This window comes from Panulirus ornatus, chromosome 19 (assembly GCF_036320965.1).
Source record: "Panulirus ornatus isolate Po-2019 chromosome 19, ASM3632096v1, whole genome shotgun sequence".
In the NCBI taxonomy this organism is placed as follows: domain Eukaryota; kingdom Metazoa; phylum Arthropoda; class Malacostraca; order Decapoda; family Palinuridae; genus Panulirus; species Panulirus ornatus.
In genome coordinates, this window is record NC_092242.1 from 60,511,020 (window position 1) to 60,531,019 (window position 20,000).

A 20,000-nucleotide genomic window follows, 5' to 3' on the forward strand; every position below is an offset into this window, starting at 1 on the left:
TATGGTACCCATCTCATGATTCCTCTCGTGTTCGAGTGAGCATCTCGGTCATTTCACTTGGAAATAGACAAGACAGTGTGGCGAGGGATATTGTGCGTAACGGTCTGTCCGCGCGAAGTATATCTTGAGTGGGAGTGAAACGATCTGTGTTTAGTACGAGACCACACAAGGCCACTCTTATGTGTCATTAGGCAATCCTGACCTCAGGTAAGTTGTGATGATGAAGTATATTGTATAAGCAGGTTATGTGGGTCGGTCAGATTAGGTGTATGCTCGCATTATTGTCTAGTGATCCATGCTGTATATTGTCTCGTACTGAATATTGTCCAATACTATATATTGTCCCATACTGTATAGCGTTACTATGGTGTATAGTATCCATACTGTTTAGTTTCACCATACTGTATAGTGTCCCGTGGTGCATATTGTTTCGTTCTGTATATTGTCCCATATTGTATAGTGTCACTGTAATGTATAGCGTCGCCGTACTGTATATTGTTCCATACTGGATAATATCCTATACTGTATAGTGTTACTATACTGTATCTTGTCCATACTATATAGTGTCACCATACTGTATATTGTGCATTCTGTATAGTGTCACCATACTGTATATCATCCATATCATATTGTGTTAACATACTGTATATTGTCATAATACTGTATAGTGTCGTCACACTGTATATTGCCTATACTGTATTGTGTTAACATACTGTACAGTGTCACCATACTGTATATTTCCCACACTGTGTAGCGTCCCATAATGTGCAGTGTTTGTGGACATCAGTATATCCACACTCTCCTGACCGAACAAGGAATGTCTCACTCATGATCACTGACAAATGATTATATTCTGCATACGTGTTATTATCTCGTGTTGCATTGTATAGCAGGGTAGAACGTGGACAGCACACGGTCGGTCGGCTCCTCTTGACCTGCACACAGCAGACACTTCTCCCCACTCCTTCCCTCCCATGTACACCAAATTGTAGTCTGCAGCAGACACACTCCCCTCCCTCCGTGTATACCCCACTGTAGTATGTAGCAGACACCTCCCCATGTACACCACACTGTACCGTGTTATACTGTAAGCTCAGAATATCTTTCTAGAGTATGTGGCGTGGTCAGGCAGTATCGGTAGAGACCCATGTTGGTGATAGCCTCACTATGTGATGGCATGTGGGGTGTATGTGGTGTGATAACCCCACATGACCTCCATCGTCTGCCTGCACCAACCGGGACATCAGTCCTGCAGCCTGCTTCTTATATTATCATGCTTGTGTTGAGTTTGGTATCATTATACATACACTATTCTCTCTCTCTCTCTCTCTCTCTCTCTCTCTCTCTCTCTCTCTCTCTCTCTCTCTCTCTCTCTCTCTCTCTCTCTCTCTCTCTCTCTCTCTCTCTCTCTCTCTCTCTCTTTATATATATATACAGTCGTAACAAAAAAACATTGTTGAAATGGAGTGCCTGTAACCTCTGAATTGTTTGCGTCTGTGCCTAAACTGTCATGTTTATTGTTAGTCAAGTGGCGATAACCCTGCGTGACCCCATGGCCGGCGAGATATGACAGTCATCTGGGGGAGTCTCCTCATGTAAAGCTGTTCCCATGTTCTATCCAGGATAGTCTTACCTTTAGGAGAGTCTTCATGCATCTTAGTTTTTCTGTGATTTTTTTTTATAATTATTCTATCATCTTTTTATCAATGAATCTCACCACATTATTTCTCACTTTTAGGAACGCGTTGAGGGAACCAGCGGTCGACCAGCGAGGTAAGGTTCCTCTCCTGTTTTGTTGGCTGATGCTACAATAGACCCATGTTTGTTTTGTTACAGTCGTTACCATATTAGTGAAGCTGAGGTGCATGCGTGTGTGTGTGTGTGTGTGTGTGTGTGTGTGTGTGTGTGTGTGTGTGTGTGTGTGTGTGAGAGAGAGAGAGAGAGAGAGAGAGAGAGAGAGAGAGAGAGAGAGAGAGAGAGAGAGAGAGAGAGAGAGAGAGATACAAAGTCTCATGCCATTACGGGATGGGGTGAGTCACCTGTGGCCACTGTGGAGGCATCATCACATACACACATCCTGGACCGGGAGGACGAGGGGCCGGCTGGCGGTGAGGCGGTACGGATATCACACCGCAGGAGGCCTGGCCTTGGGGGTAGGGGTCACGTCACACTGCAGGGGGCGTGAGCTAGGGGCCCAAGTGCCAGCGGGAGGAGGACCAAGTGAGACAAGTGTCGGGCCGATGAGGTTATAGGTCTTGGTGAGGAGCGATGACCCGTGACCGTCAGGTTAAGCCTCACAGCCTTGGTACCAGTCACCGAGCTGACCGTGTAAAGAATCGACCAGACCAGTTCTGACAGAACCGCGTGTGTCAGCTGCTGACGGCGCTGGTAATCCTCACGCATTCAGAATATAGTGGAACACATTTTCATGCCGCTGGTTATCAAGAAGGAGGATATAATCTGTGTCGTAATGGAGCGATGATGATGGAGAGATGATGGCGTCTGGCCGCTGGTTGGTCAGGGTAGCCAACGGGGGAAGCCTTGCTGCACGCTACTTCTTGAAACGCCAGGTTCACAGTCTTGGGACGCTGGACTTACGCTGTCTTGGAACTCTGGATTTATGGTGAGTTTTGGGACGCCGGGTTCGTGCTACTTTGGGATGCTAGGTTTATGCTGAGTCTTGGGACCTCATCCCGGTTCTCACTGTGCCATAGGACGCCAGGATCACAATAATCTCAGGATGTCGAGGTGTAGCTAATTCAAAGCCGTACGAGTCCAAGTAGACCCAAACTTCGCACTTTCCCCTCACACTTTTCCTCAGGAGCCACAAGACCTGCCCTTACGCTTTGATACCCCTCATACTTGCCCTTAGGAGCCACAAGAATCTACTCTCATACTTGCCCCCATGGAGCCACCCTCACACCTGCTCACGTTTGTTCCTCGGGCTGATTCTAAATTGAAAATATCGACAGGTACAGACATTGAGGCAACATGTTATCATACTGGAATACGACACCAGTGGTGAGGAAGATGGCACGACATCCTGCAGTATTCCCTGTACATCAGATCCACAGAAAGTAGCCTCTGAACCATGGCTTCTGATGGTCTGAACAACCCTTTGACCTGATGGAAGCACCCTTAGAACTAGTCTACCGCCTCATCCTGGCTCTGATCCGCCTCATGAGGTGGTGGCCTATAGTTGGTGTGCTGGTAGATGGGCAGCCTTGCTCCACCTGTCGTCACATAAAGTCAACCCTCCTTCAAGCTGATGTGATGACGACCCCACATTCCTGATCCACTAGGGTTTCCATAAAGGAGCGTCTCCCAGGGCTGGCATCGTCCTAGTCGATCAACGACATCCCAAGCCTGCCAGGGGCTCCTGTGGGTAACGCCCTCGAGGCTGATCTAGCGGATCGGTGGCAGCCGCGATCCGCTTCGTCATTCCCAGTTTCACGGATTAATATCTCAATTTAAGAGGTGTCGGAGCCGGCAGCCATGCTGGGTGGCTCGCCAGCTCAGATGGAAGGAGGAAAAAAAATATTGCCTCGGGATTGTACGCACTGTTGAAGAAAAATCTAATTCCGCAGGTGAATATATCCTGGTACCATCATTATGCCTGCAACTTTGCTGTCGATGGAGAATTTGGCTGGGGTTTTGAAACTTTAGGAAGGCGTCATTTTGGACCTGTGTTGCTTTACTGTAGAAAAGATCACGCCAAATGATGGAGGCAGGGCTAAATATACAAGGCAAGGCCAGATATACAAGGTATGATTACTTATACAAGGTAGGGCCAGGTATACAAGGTAGGGCCAGGTATACGAGGTAGGGCCAGATGATACAAGGTATATAAGGCAGAACCATGTATATTAAGCGAGGACAGGTATATAAGGTGGGCTGGGTATAAGGCAGAACCAGATATACAAGGCAGGATCAGGTATATAAGGTAAGGCTAGGTATAAAGATATGGGCAGGTTTATAGGCTAGGGTCAGACATATGAGATAGGGTCAGGTTTATAAGGCAGGGCTAGGGTATATTAAGGCATAGCCGGGTACATTAAGCGGAGTCAAGTATATAAGTCAGGGCCGGGTATCTGAGGAAGGGCCAGGTATATGCTCTGTACCATAGTGAGTTGTGTGTAGGGCATATCAGGCTCTATCAGCACACTACGATCTTAAACACAAAGCTTGAGTTGCAAGATGGACGTATTGTGTCATCAGCTGAGTAAACCTTAAGGACAAATTATATACTGAATATACCAGCCAATGTTGGCGTATCTTATTAGTTATGCTAAGACCTAGATTCTCTAGGGGATTCTTTCAGTATGCAACAAATGAGACGTGCAGTGAGCGGTGAGCGCTATGAGATAGCCTTGCCATTCCAGCAACATCTAGTCGTAGGTAGTCTCTGTCTGTCCTCCGCTCCTGCCGTTGTGCTGAACGCCAGTCACCCTAGAATATCCCTTCATGAGCACGTACTGGGTCGACGCCCCACGCCAGACAGACTCAGCCAAGCGTGTTCTCTCTACAACCCAAGGCGGCCGTAGTCACGCCTCCCTCACCAACACTAGTCACGCCTCCCTCACCAACAACACTAGTCACGCCTCCCTCACTAACAACACTAGTCACCCTTCCCTCACCAACAGCATTAGTCACACCTCCCTTAGCAACAGCATTAGTCACACCTCCCTCACCAACAACACAAGTCACGCCTCCCTCACCAAGGACACGAGTCACGCCTCCCTCACCAACAACACAAGTCACGCCTCCCTCACCAACAGCACTAATGACGCCTCCCTCACCAACGACACTAGTCGCACCTCCCTCACCAACAGTACTCACCGTCAGTAGAGTGAAGCTCGAGATCAGTGTGCCGCCGCCTCATTCTAGCATCATGTAGAGCTAGCCAGTGATGAAGAGCGGCTGTGGAGCCCATGACCTTCGCTTATTACGTGGTGAAGTGACCCTTTGCTCTGTACGTGTACAGGATGTACTCTTTGTCATTCCTGTTATTTTACAAGTAAGAATACGTGTGTGTAGAGTGCCTGTGTGAGGGAGGGATACCCGGGTTATAGGATACCATAAACCGATGGTAACTTCAGAGGACTGAAAGTCTCGAGGCACAGCGCTAATGATAGCAAGTGTTCCGTTAGTGTTGGCTCAGCCACTTCATCCCTTGCTACAGTGGTGAGAGCAGGATCCTTGGTGTTCGGTGAGAGCAGGCCCCCTGGTGCTGGGTGAGGCAAGGACTCCTTACTGCTGGGTGAGAGTAGGATCCCTTGAGCTGGATGAGACCAAAATCCCCCCCGGTGTTGAGTGAGAGCAGCACCCTCTGGTGCTGGGTGAGAGCTGGACCTCCTTGATGTTAAATGAGAGCAGGAATTGCAGTTAGATGTCGGAGGTGTTGGCCACGGTGAGCGACACGAGTGATGTACCCACTTATCTTAACACTCTCACACTGAGCCAGCGGCTGGCGTCTTGAACACTCCCACATGTACGTACACTCACAAACAGTCTCTCTGTGGCCAGTCGTCGTAATAAATTTCCAACCATTAACGACTGTTCTCAGCACAGCAAAGTTGTGCTTCTGATTCTACTGTTGTCATACCGTTATCGTATGGGTTGCTATGACCACTGTTGCCATACCGTTATAGGAATTATTATCATTGCTGTTGTCATACTCTTATCATAATTGCTATCATCCACTGTAGTTACCTGGGTCAGTATGGCGACTGTTCATAAGGTAATCCGTAACAAAATCTAATTTAAGCTTAAATGTAGAGCCTTCAGCATGAGGTGCTGGAGTCCAGCAGTGGAGATCAACACACACTTAATATTGTTGACGCCCCTCTTAGAACCGTGTGTGGCCAACCTATGGCTCCCTCGTAGGGTAGTTACAGGGTACATCCCTCTTGTGACAGTCTTATGATGTGCTGTCATGCTGCACTGGTGGTGTGTTGTCTTTCTGCACTGGTGATGTGCTGTCATGCTGCACTGATGCTATGTCTTGCTGCACTGGTAATAGGCTGTATTGCTGCACTGGTGATGTGTATTAGGTCTACATCAACCATATATAAACCGTACATCAGCCATGAATTAGCTGTACAATAACAATACATCAGCTGTAACTCAGCCGTACATCAAATTTATATAGGAACGATATTCACCGAGTGTATGTTGGAGGCAGCGACCATATCTGAGTTATTTCTTCATTTCAAAATCAGAGAGTATCTTTTTATCATGATTATTTTGAGTTGAAGGAAAATCTATATACATCGACGGTTAAATGTGTGGGGAGAATGATTGATCACTTTTTTACGCTGAGGTAAGGAATGGCGTCTATAATCATTTCGAGTACAGCAAAATGATTTTCTATACATTGTGATAAAGTGGCTGCTGTTTTACATCAACTCTAAACAAAAAAAAAAATCATATATTGAAATGATATAAAAGATATTTGATGGAGAAGAGAAGTTGGACAGGATGACTAGCGGGATGAATTGAGAAGGCGCCGTCTTGGGTCCCTGGTACTGGAGACTTCAACACAATAACAAACGTAATGCAGCCACTATTAACTTCAGTGAAATAAAAGAATATACTCCAGAAGCAAGAGACGTTACCATGACAATAGAAAGTAATCCAGACGCTGTTGATATCAGTGTCACTAAAGATAGCAATGTTGTAGCTGGTGATTTCAACGTAACATTATATAATAATCTTAGCGGCGGAGATTTCAACACAACAAAAAGTAGTAATCCAACAAATTTTATGGCGCGAGGCTAAATATCAGCAACATTTGCTTGATGATTCTTTCAATTTCTCTTTTATCTACTTCATGCACACTACTTACGATAATTCTAAGTATTGTAGATTATTACTGTGTCGCTTATACTTAACTAGGAGACAAAACTGAGTTGTCTAGGAAACTACAACTGGTTATTAATTCATAATTGAAGATAAGATCTGGTATTTTTACCACCCAGCGGAAGGGCAGAATTTAGCTTTCATCACGTCTATTTATAAGAAGACAACGTACTTTATTTGGTATCAGGAACGATTATCACTGTAAACCTCCCAGTATTGGTAACATTTGCTTGATGATTCTTTCAATTTCTCTTTTATCTACTTCATGCACACTACTTACGATAATTCTAAGTATTGTAGATTATTACTGTGTCGCTTATACTTAACTAGGAGACAAAACTGAGTTGTCTAGGAAACTACAACTGGTTATTAATTCATAATTGAAGATAAGATCTGGTATTTTTACCACCCAGCGGAAGGGCAGAATTTAGCTTTCATCACGTCTATTTATAAGAAGACAACGTACTTTATTTGGTATCAGGAACGATTATCACTGTAAACCTCCCAGTATTGGTAACAGACTGGTTAAGAACAGAGGTTCTGCCATTCTATAGAGTGTGGGTCATTACGGCTTTTTCTCATAAAACTAACTTCTGTTAGGGGAAGAAAGATTGGTGCAGGGCAGTGAGGCAACGCAGTCCCTAGAGGCACACCTGCCATCTTATTCTTTTTTTTTTGAGTTGGCTAAAGAATACGCTCACATATATCCTGGGAGAAACAACATGGGTGGAACCCATTTCGATGAAGACCATAGCCTCAGCAGCCCCGAAGTGGGCCACAGTCCAAGACGCTTTAAGGCGCACCAGTATTGGTGCCTCTTAACCTTTCAGATGCTCCTCAGCTTCGTCCTCTAATTGACCCAGAATCTAAGCACCTACTTAAGCCTCCACACCTCCAAGACGACCTCCAGTCGCCACACCTGCAAAGTGGCCTACTTGTTCTCTTCCTTATTCTTCCTGCTCCGCCCATCCATGGCGTTTTTCCCAGCGGGCCGAACAGAACAACGGGATCCGCGGTACCGACGCATCAAGACTGCCCTGATCCGCGCCAACGGGACCTCTACTGTTGTTCTACTACACATGACCCTCCCCCAGCCACCGCAGAGCTACCTGCAAAACTTTCCCCAACTCCAGAAGGATTTTTCTACTCGTATGACTACATCTGTAACGTCTTCAAAATTCAGCATCCGAAAGATTCAACTTTTTAGAGGTCTTTGAAATATTTTCACACAAAATAGAATTGTCTTTTCTTAAGATTTTTTAAACCACGTCCACACGTTTAAAGTGCGTTTGATCGATTACGTTGGTAAGATTATTATCAGACGACTTTCGTTGGTAAGACTCAAGTGCATTATGTCACAGGTTTATTACAGTCTTACTCGAGAGATTATTTCTTTTTTGTGCTGTCATAAGATGACTGTCAGTAAAATCTCGTCTGTCAAGAAGTGAAAGCGGCAACAGAAGTAAAGGGAACTACAGCGAAATTGAAGACGTTGCGAGGATTGTTATTGTTGTTGCTACTGCCTCTCATACCACAACAGCAGACACCTGGTCTTGATGTCACTAATGCAGCAGACTCATGTTGTTACTATAACAGCGAACACTTGTAGTACTGGCTACTATATCAAAACCACACATCTGGAAGCTACCTTCCTTTGTTAACAACCTAAGGATGAAATATAATTTTGTTAAGAGATTTAAGATTTACGGTTCTGTCTTTTTGTCTCCCTCTCTCTCTCTCTCTCTCTCTCTCTCTCTCTCTCTCTCTCTCTCTCTCTCTCTCTCTCTCTCTCTCTCTCCATGCCCCAGGATAGCAACGACCTCGCGAGGTGTACGAGGTTAAAGCATTATTTCAGAGGAATCTCATTAAGATGCCATTTCGTCCTAAAGAAAAAAAAAAGAAAAAAAAGAAAAAAAGAAGGTGTTTAGGCTAAGCCACGACAAAGGAGCCATTGTTGCTTGGCTCCGTGAGTGAGGCGGTACCGTAAGCGGTGTGGACGGGGCTGCCTGTAGGGCGAAGGTTCTGGTGAAGAGGTGGCTCCCTGCCCTCTATAGAACCTTAATGTATACAAACATAAAAGATATGGCTGACGTCATCTATGCTTTTTTAATATATTTAAAAGGAATGATATCACAAAGTCTGTGTGTCTGTATTGCTGTTTGACAGTCTGATTATGAAGATATGTTTATTCATAACTGTTCAAGAAATAAACGAAACTGACACACAACTAAAACACTTGAAACGGAACTGGAAAAAGAAAAGAAATGTATGAAGAAGAGATTGACAGACAGACGCCAGATGAGTCCATCACGAAAGCAAAGGTAATCCATCGGCTGTAACGTCATGTGAAGAACTTCAAGAGACAAGTCTCCACTGGAGGAGCATGCAACACCCCAGGATCAAACACTCATGCTGCTACTGTATGACATCTTGAGCACACCCACACCAACATATGCTCCGCCACACACACGGCAGGCAACACTGAAAAAAACAGCGATCTAACTTGAGCCTGTCTTTACACTCCATGATCAAGGAGTGACTGTATCGTTCCGGTAAGACTCCTAACTGCTCCAGGCTATTTGCCCCTTACTCCTGAGCGTCTGACACTGTTCAGTAAGCTGGTATAATGAATTTGATTATCAATAATAAGACTGCCACCCTCGTGCCTGATCATTCTTCCTTACCGTGTACCACCACATGTATATTTGTCTTGGAGATTATTGCTGATTCACTGGGGACTAAGTAGTGCTTGGCAGGGATGCTGTGTTGCATGAGGCCCTGTCTAGCATATATGGTACCTTCACTAAACCTGTTTGAGTAGCGTCCCCACCAGGAACAGATGATGCCGGTGTCATTTGAGGACTGTGTCCGCTGCGGGCCTCCTGCTTTGTGTGTGTGTGTGTGTGTGTGTGTGTGTGTGTGTGTGTGTGTGTGTGTGTGTGTGTGTGTGTGTGTGTGTGTGTGTGTGTGTGTGTGTGTGTGTCTAACTGTATTTATGTCCAAATGACAACAGTGAGAAAAAGAAAAGGTAGAATCCCAGGCAATAAGAAGAGCGGGGATGGCTTTACGCGTGTACCACTTCACCACACAACTGATGTCTTCTGCGACTGTGTTCTAACGTTCTAGGCTTCAAGCAATGAAGGGGGTGGGGGCGGGGAATTCCTCCCAAACACCTAAGCCTCTTTTCTACAGATCCCATCCCCGATGCGTCCAGCAGTAGCTCAGCCTGCCCCACCTTGGGCGAGGTCATGTCTTCGCTCCTTATAAACAAACATCATTTGCATAGACGGTCATAAATCTGGGCTTGTTTTGACACTTGACGGAGCCGTTATATCTGCTGGTTTTTGTTTTTTTTTGCCTTCCTGGTCGTGCTGGGTGCACGGTCGTGGCCTAGGTCCTTGTGAGTGTTGTTCCTATGGTCTAGGTCGTGATGAGTCTTACCCATGGTCGTCGAGGTCTTGGTAAGTCTTCACCCTAATGATCCAGTTCCTGGGGAATGCTTACCCTTGTGGTTCAGGTTCTGGTGAATGTTTACCCTGGAGGTCCAGGTCCTGATGAGTATTTAGTTTAGTGGTCCTGGCTATTGGCAACTCGAGTTCGAAGTGGGCCGTTTTGCTAACTGTTTCTTCCCCTACACTTCGAAGCTTTGGAACTCTCTATCCTCTCATGTCTTTCAAAATAACTATGACCTGGCACATTCTAAAAAAGAGGTTTTTCACTTCCTCCAAAATCTTATAATGCTTTCTCTTGTCACTTCTTTTTCTCTTTCATAATGCTTTCTACATTTCATCTATGGCCCGGCCTTGTTGTGGACTTTGTCCATGAGTGAAACCTCCAACGTTAAAAAAAAAATAGATAAAAAAAAGCACCTGTGATGCCATGATCATGTGTATCATAATCGGTATGAATCACTAACAACGAACCTTACGATGATTATATGAATCAGTATATCATTTTCATCGTTAGCTTAACTAATTCATTCTAGTTGCAACATCTGACTGACAATGACAAGCTGCAAGAAATGTCTTCCAAAATTGGTTGATCCAGCAAATCCCACTAAGGTCCCTGGTAACGTCATAATTAAGATCATTAAGTATGAACGTTAATGATGGTGGCCAGTATGTGTATTCCTGGTAAACATAATGATGACCAGTATATGTGATCTTAGTAATCATAATGATGACCAATACATATGATTCTAGAGATCATGATGACCAGTGTATGTGATCGTAGCCATTATGATGACCAGTATATGTGATCCAAGTGATCATGATGATGATCAGTATTTGTGACCCTAGTTAACAGAATCATGACCAGTATATGCGATCCTAGTGATCAGAGTAATGACCAGTATATGTGATCCTAGTGATCAGAATAATGACCAGTATATATACACTCCTAGTGACCAGGATGAAGACCAGTATATGTGATCCAGTAAACTAGACGATAAACTTTACATGACTGCTCCACCTTGCTCCGTAGCGGACCGGTTCCCCTAGCGGCCCATCGTAATACATGCCATAACTAAGTGTTCTCTGTCTGGTGCCACACGATAGCCGCCCCGCCTACTCTGCTGCCCGTAACGGTTTCCTGAAGTGACCACTTGAACAGTGTGATCTCCTGAAGTAACCAGTTGAAGAGTGTGATCTCTCCTGAGGTGACAGCTGGAGAGCAATGGTCTTCTGAAGTGACCGAGTTAACTGTGTGGTCTGCTGAAGTGACCGAGTTAACTGTGTGGTCTGCTGAAGTGACCGAGTTAACTGTGTGGTCTGCTGAAGTGACCCAGCTGATGATTATGGCTTCCTGCATTGCTCAGCTGAAGAGTATGGTTTCCTGAAGTGCCCAGCTGATGAAGTATGGTTTTCTGAGGTGACCAGCTGAACGGTATGGTCCATAGAAATGACCAGTTGTAATGCTGGAACTATCTAATGGAACGTGTTTAAAGCCAGGTCGCGTGGTACCGAAGTGGAGGAATCTGGGGACGCAGCCCCAGGTTTGTGTCTCACTCAGCTACTGCTGCTGCTGCTGCTGCAGGTGATTTCTTGTCGCCTTCAGGGATAATGGAGTGGGCCATATGCCGACCAAATGTGTTAGTAGCATCTGTTAAGGCTGAGGCTATCCGAGCATCATGATACCAACTTGAGCGCCTCCATATATATATACTTCAGGCAGAGGAGATGAGGGTTGAAAGTTCCTGCTGCTGTCATCTGATATATCATCTTCAGGTGATTATAGATCTCACCTACGTCAGATGTCGACACTGTCGAGCGATTTTCGTCTTTCTGTCATTATGGTCAAGTACTGACATTCTGAGTACTGCACTAAAACGGATGCTCATCTTTTTTTTTCTAAAATGGCTTCTTTGTTAAGACTGCTCATCTCTAGATAATTTCTTTTTATCTCTGTCTAAATAATGATCCACTTTAGTAATTTTTATCTCTGAATATCGTTTATGTCTTTGGGTATTGTTCACTCCGCGAGGATTGTTCAGCTTATTGTTCCTCAGTTCTTAAACTGATTATTATTCGAGTTTCAAGTGTTGGTGGTCACCAGTGTCTCCCGGGTCGCCAGTGACCCAAGGACGACTGTGTCATGGTAGCCCGCAGGGGCACTTGGCATTCCCCGCCAACACGTCGCCCTCCTACTCTCAGGTTACCTGTCAGGCTTCCCTACTCCTCCGAGTGAGTCTCCTATGTTTCCTCGAGTATCTCCCGTCCCTCTCAGACTTCCTCTTCCTCTATCACATCTCTTTCTCCAGAGGCTTCGATTCTTCCCACCTCCTACTAGGCCCTAAATTTCTTTGCAGCTCTCCTGAGACTCCTCTGAAACTGGAGACTCGCCACCTCTCCAACTCTCACGTCTGTGGTAGTTGTCGCTCTCCTTTTCATAATCACCCTGGGTGTGGGACTCATCCCCTGAGTTAAGTTGTTCTTAACTGGTATTAACGTATAAATCCTCTTATTTCTTTAGTTGGTCTCCAATCACGCCGTTGATAAAGCCATTAGTCAAGGTCGAATGATCTACTCCACATCCTGTCCTTGCTGGGCTCTCCACTGACATTAGTCTCAACATCACCTCTGCTATGGCCGCTGTAATAGCACCCTTCTGTAGCCTACGTTGTTACACTCCCGTTACTTCTCTAGTGAACCTTGTCTTAGCCTCTTCATAAACTTTTCCTATCACGTCCGATACCGCCTCTGCCATCACCTCTACCGTCACCCCTGGCAGTGACCACCTACCGTCACGTCACCCTTGCCATGACCTCTGGTCTCACCTTTGCCGTCACCCCTGCCGTCAACGCCTCCGTCACACGCCTCGCCCCCAAGTCAATAATCCAGGGCAAGACGTCCGTATTGTCGGCATGACGGAGGAACTTCTCAGTTTTTATCATTCTGCTCATCTTCACCGGCCTGGTCTGGTCCCATGGGAGACGTGTTCACACGGTGGCCTTGGCTGTCCCTCCGATCTCTGTGGCATACTGTCATGATTCACACTAACGTGACATACTGTCGCGATCCAAAGTCATGACGGTGTTGTCTGGAGATGGGGTCAACAGCAGACGCAGGATTGACTTCCAAACATGTCACAGCATCTAACAGACGTATGAGAGTGTAGTGTGAGTGTGGTGTGTATTGTGAGTCTGTGGTGTAGCTCTGTGGCGTGAGTGTGTGGCGTGTGCAGTGTGAGTGATGGAGTGTGTTGTGTAACTGCAGTGTGAGTATGTGGCGCGTGGCGTATGTAGTGTCAGTGTATGGCGTATACATTGTGAGTATGTAGCGTGAGAGTTTGGAGTGTTTAGCGTAACTGTGTAGCGTGTGTGTGTGTGTAGTATGAATGTGTAGAGCCGAGGGCCACCTCGCAGTAACGTCTGCCTTGCTGTGGGCACAGTACTCTCAAGCCTGTTTGGGTACGAAGTCCCTATGGGTGCTCCAGTGCTCTCTCTCTCTCTCTCTCTCTCTCTCTCTCTCTCTCTCTCTCTCTCTCTCTCTCTCTCTCTCTCTCTCTCTCTCTCTCAAAACCATGACTTGCCCTTCATCACATCTCATGACACCTGGTCCTATACACAAAGGACAAAAACTACACCATGGAAGTGTAACATTCGTCATGACTCCAAAACCACTTTGTCAAAACTCTAACACTTAACCCAAAACGTGTGTAGTGAGGCGTTGTCCACCCATCAAGTGTAAAGTGCTATAGCACTCTGCTTGTGACGTGATTCTCAAAAATCCTATGATTTCATATCCTTAAGCGAGTCTTGTCATGGCATATTGTTCCAGACGACTTCCTTTGAAGCATTTTGCATAGTTCACGCCCAGGGGATGTCTGTGTGGTTCTGGTGAAGGTTCTGACTCCCAGTCCTGTTACTTAATTTAACGGATCACCTGAAGATTCATCTCCCCACCCTTCACCCTAAACCCCAACAACCCCCTCCCCTTAACGTTTTCTTAAAGGAAGTTAGGATACGTGACTTGTAGTGTCACCAACCTGATTAAGCCAATAAACTCCTGTTAGAACCACAGCTGGAGCCCTGATCAAGCCAATAAACTCTTGTTAGAACCACAGATGGAGCCACTCAAATCATCAGCAAGATCTTGGTAAATGTCCTGACTTCTGTTGTCAGAATACCAGTAAAATCTGCAACTTCTGTTGTGAATCTCCTGGTAAGGGCCCTAGTTTCTGTTATTGATACCCTGTAAAAGGTACCAACCATGCTGACAATATCTTGGTACAGGCCCTAACTTCAGAAGTGAGGATGCCAATGAAGAGACAAAGGTTCTTGTCAACACGCTTCTAAAGGTTCAAAGATCCGTGTTCGAGATTCTTGTGACGGTGAGAAGCTGAACTACTACTCCACAGTGTTGACCCCAACTAAGAGCTTCACCTCCGTCAGATCCAACTCAAAGTGTTTCGGTCCTTTTTTTTGGCTCCTGAACGGCACGAACGACCTCCAGGACGTGTGTCCAAGACCGGTGGCCTCTGACGGCTGGAGGCGTTTTCGTGAGCGGCAGACATGAGAGGTCCCCGGGTACACCAGGGCTCCGTGCTAATGACTCTTGATTGTCGTCTCTGCGGTCAGGCTCAGTCACTGGTAGAGGTGTATATGCTGCGTACACACACACACACACACACACACACACACACACACACACACACACATGCATGTGTATGTATACGTATACAGACTGACATAAACCCAGACTGTAAAACGCGTATCATTTTGAAGCCTCTCACGTTCTCAGGAAGGTATCTGGAGTGAGACCTTCTAAGGACGCGGTGCAAAGATGATCGGGACACGATACACGTTAACTCTTATAATCTACACATTGCCATCGCCTTTCCTCCTTGGAAGGATATGCAGCTTCTTTTCTTTCGTCTTCAGAATACATGGCTGATATATTTTCAGTTCTCACAATTTCCCAATTTGTTGCTTGATTTAATTTTAAAGTCTATCTTTTACATTTTAAAGTTTTCATTTTTGACGCCATGATGATATTTTCTATTTTTCCCTTTTCAGAGAAAGAGGTTCGGGATGGAGGACAGAAACGTCTTCCTGGCGGTACTGCTACTGCTCGTATGTCTGACAACGCTCACATCATCAGGTAAGATGCTCTTCGTGAAATCTGGTTATTGAAGTTATTGGATGTATAAATCCAGGAGGCAGTAATGGGGTCAATCACCCTTAGCTCTTCGCCGGTGTTGGTCGGTGGAGAATAAAGACAACCCAGCAAAGCTAAACCCTATATATATATATATATATATATATATATATATATATATATATATATATATATATATATATATATATATATATATGTATGTATATCTCTGCGTCCTTCACGTAACGCGCCTTGATCCTTTTCACCCGGAGAAAACGTTCCTCATTCCTTAACGAAGGCGAATGATAATGTTTAACATACATCATCATAGCGTCTTTCGAGGAGATACAACGAATGCTATGTAAGCGAGGGAGCCACCAGATCCCCGAGTTATAATGTTCTAATGCGAACTAAAGTTGCCGAGAGGAGCGGGACCTACCTAGCGGGAGGGAGAGGGTAAGGTTAGCCTGGAGCCTGGACCCTGGGGGTGGCCGCCGGCCAACACTACAAGAGCCAGGCTGCCGCACGGCCGACGCCAGCCACGGGTTATTGACCCTCCCGCTCTCACCTCCCGCCCGACGCCAGGCAACACATGACATGAATATTGCTTGCTTGCTTGCTTGCTTTCCTAAACACACACACACACACACACACACACACACACACACACACACACACACATATGTGCAATGCACCATCGTGTTGTATTGGCTAGTGTTACTGACCATGAATCAGCACAGTCCCGCTGAGGGTCGGACCAGCATGGATTCGAATCCTGAGCGCGCATACGACCTACGCTCAACCCAGGTGTTCATCCTCTTCTCGGGGCTGGTCTATAAATGGGTGTCTAGCTTAGACTGGGATGTGTATGTGTGTGTGCACACACAGGAGTAAAGGCATGGTATATATGAACAAGGCTAAGACGGGGCAGCACAAGTGTAAAACTCTCTCCCTGTCACACACACACACACACACACACACACACACACACACACACACACACACACACACACACAACAAATGGAGGCTTGAACTCAAAGAATATATTATGTAAACGAATCTCCATAACTGGATATGATTAGATTTAGAATATCTTCATAAACTTAATTTTCTACAGTGTTATAAGCCATTCTGGGTGGGTGCGACATGTCACTGGTGTTTCCTCACATCACTGGGCATGAAAAATTCAGAGACTGAGGCATGATTGAGTGGTCATGATGGCGTGGTACTGTGGTGCTGCTGTTGGCGAGGTGGTCAAAATATCTAGACCATCAACCTTGATCCATGTAGACCAAGGTGTGGAAGGCACGTTATCTGTCTGATGAGGCAATCACACGGTATTTTACTGGAGTACGATCTGTCATTTGCCATCTAATAGCAATCTTCAGCATCCGTTTTACGATGTCGTACGGGATTGACTCGTCCATTTGCAGACGAGACACGATCCCATGCTGCCTCTAGCTTTGGTTGTGGCAATGCTGCCTTGCTTGTCTTGCAATGCAGTGTTGCCAGTGTCTTTACAACACAAAAGAAAAGAAAGTGTATGCAGTGCCCCGCGGACTTGCCTGTTCATGCCTCTGAATGAAAATGAAAAGTTTGCAGCCGGCGATGACCGTATATTCAAAAGGGCAAAGGTGAAGGGGTCAAGGGTCGTCATTGGGTAACATAACACACACAGTGTTAATGACCAGAGGGAGGGGGTATGTGTGTGAGTGGGGGAGGGGGGGATGGTAGGATATCTTCTTGGGTGGAGAATCATGATCGACCTGAGCCACGACTGGCTGTCATCTGACCTTAGCTTGTAAACTGCTCCTCCTGTACAAAAGCCTTTCATCACAAACCTCGTTAACTCCTTACCCCCAGTAAGCCGCCCTCTATACAGTCATTGAGGAACTTGATAAAAACCTTGTGATCCTTTCCCCTCCTCACCATACTCACTCCTCTCTCACCACGCACCTATACACGTTACTCTCTCACCACACACCCATGCACATTCCTCTCTCTCTCTCGCTACGCACCCACACACATCCTTTCACTGCCCACCCACACAGACTCGTCTCTCATCACACACTTGCACACACTCTTCTCTCACTGCACAGCCACACGCACTTTTCTCTCGCTATGTACCCGTTTCACCCCCCCTCCTCCTCCTCCTCCTCTCTCTCTCTCTCTCTCCCCCCCCCCCTCTCTCTCTCTCTCTCTCTCTCTCTCTCTCTCTCTCTCTCTCTCTCTCTCTCTCTCTCTCTCTCTCTCTCTCTCTCTCTCTCTCTCTCTCTCAACAGATATCAACAAGGACTCGTCGTCTCTCGCCACATTCCCATGCTCCCCCCAACCTCAGTAACGCAATCATTTACTCGGGTCCCTTGCACTTGGCCTTTCGTTTACCTTGACTCCTTCAGTTAGTTGTACTGACTCAACACTTTTATTCTTATCGTTGCTTAAGATGCTCGACGCTGAACAACACTGCAGCCGAATGACATCCAAAATAAAGATATATATATATATATATATATATATATATATATATATATATATATATATATATATATATATATATATATATATATCATATATCATCCAGAGGTATCTGTCGTTGTTACAAGAACATTTGTCTCTGGGGATAGGGGAGAAAGAATACTTCCCACGTATTCCCTGCGTGTCGTAGAAGGCGACTAAAAGGGAAGGGAGCGGGGGGCTGGAAATCCTCCCCTCTCTTTTTTTTTTTTTTTTCTTTTTTTTTTTCCAAAAGAAGGAACAGAGAAGAGGGCCAGGTGAGGATATTCCCTCAAAGGCCCAGTCCTCTGTTCTTAACGCTACCTCGCTATCGCGGGAAATAGCGAATAGTATGAAAAAAAAAAAAAAAAAAAAAAAAAATATATATATATATATATATATATATATATATATATATATATATATATATATATATATATATATCATCCAGAGGTATCTGTCGTTGTTACAAGAACATTTGTTTTCTCAGTAGCTGGTCATGAGTCGGTCTTAGAATCCGTCCTAAAGTTGAACAAGTTTTTTTTTTTCCCCGAAGTGGATTTTGATGATGTAGGAAGTTTCCCTGAGTGATGGTGTGGCAGCTGATGGTCAGGAGGTGCGGTACAACACATACAGGGGAGTGACGTACCTAGCTGGCCACGCCAGACCCACACTGGCACAGCTCACTCATGTGATGGCCAAGCTCTCCCTGGAAGAAAAGATGTCATGCAAGTTAAGTCCAGGTGACTGTTGGACCAACTTGCTCCTTGCTACGACTTTCTGGGCAAAAGTTTTGAGCCATATAAACCAGCACATGACAACAAACGGCAATGATCATGCTGCCTGTATTAGTAGGATATTTTCCTCTACATGACAATCAGGAAGCCTCCAGGGGCAGGAGTCAGCCTTCATAATGATGGGTGAAACACTGTACTTCCTCCTGACGTCACAGTGAACAGTTGCCCTACGGTCACTTGGAGGAGCGTCTGCCAGCCTCGCCAGCCAACACTAATCTTCCATGAAACTAACGAGTCATCTTTTTTTTCCCCACTTTCATTGCAAAAGCTTAACTTCCAGGATATCAACTCTTACACAAGGAGTGAATAAGGAATAATTTTCAGTTTCTTTCGGTTCCGTCGGTTCTGGAATGATCACAATAACAGGGCGAGACGTTGCCACACTTCCAGGCAAATGCGCTCCTCTGCACACCACCAATTTTTTCTCCTTATGTTTCCACGCTCGATCACCAGTGGAAATTGTTACCATTTTCTCGAGTCACTGATCCTCCTGAGCCCCACAACAGGTGACCAGTTGCGGCAGGCGGTATTGTTGACTCCCTCGCCATTCCATTGCAAATTGTCCAACAACTCCCTCATCACTACAATACTACCTCGTCCCTCTCTCACCATCTCGATGCTCCCTCATCATTGTAATACTCCCTCACCACTCCAGTTCTCCCATATCATTCCCTCACCACTTCAGTACTTTCTCACCACTCCTCACTACTACAACACTCCCTCGCCACTCCAGAGTGCTCTCTCGCCACTCCCTCATCACTCCCTCACCACTGCATCACTCACACATTTATCATTATCGTTTCGGGTTGTCACTTCTCTGACGATGGTATGTTTGCTGTATCCATTTCCGTACTTACTGTAATTATCATCCACCATTTTTCTGACATTCTTTTATCCTTTGTTCTATCAAGAGTTTCTTAATCTGTCGTGATTCTTCTCTTGGGTATGTTTTCCTCCCCTGATCTCATGACTATCTCGCTCCATCATTTCTCCTCCAATACTCACCTCCAAAACTCACCTTGTTCCGTCGCCATCATCGTCTGTGTCCTTCTGTTGCTGTGGTGCAGGAGACCTGGGCGTCTGTGTCCTTCTGTTGCTGTGGTGCAGGAGACCTGGGCGTCAGTCTCCCTCATACCTAGCCAGTCATCAAGATAAATCTATGGTACGCATCTCATCCTCAAGATGAAGTTTGCAACAAAAGTTTATAGTCTCAAAATTGGATAACCAAACAGTGTACGTATGCAACTATATG

General features: G+C 45.6%; 1 protein-coding gene across 3 annotated transcripts in view; it reads left to right on the top strand.

The window, feature by feature from the left end:
- The window catches only part of tnc (tenectin), a 158,905-nt gene that overhangs the window by 94,481 nt on the left and 44,424 nt on the right, over positions 1-20,000 (top strand). For all 3 annotated transcript variants that reach the window (XM_071674004.1, XM_071674006.1, XM_071674007.1), the window contains exons 3-4: positions 1,739-1,773; positions 15,377-15,461. In XM_071674004.1, the coding sequence (XP_071530105.1) occupies positions 15,392-15,461 (70 nt within the window). In that variant the 5' untranslated portion in view covers positions 1,739-1,773; positions 15,377-15,391. The remainder of the gene's footprint in view (positions 1-1,738; positions 1,774-15,376; positions 15,462-20,000) is intronic.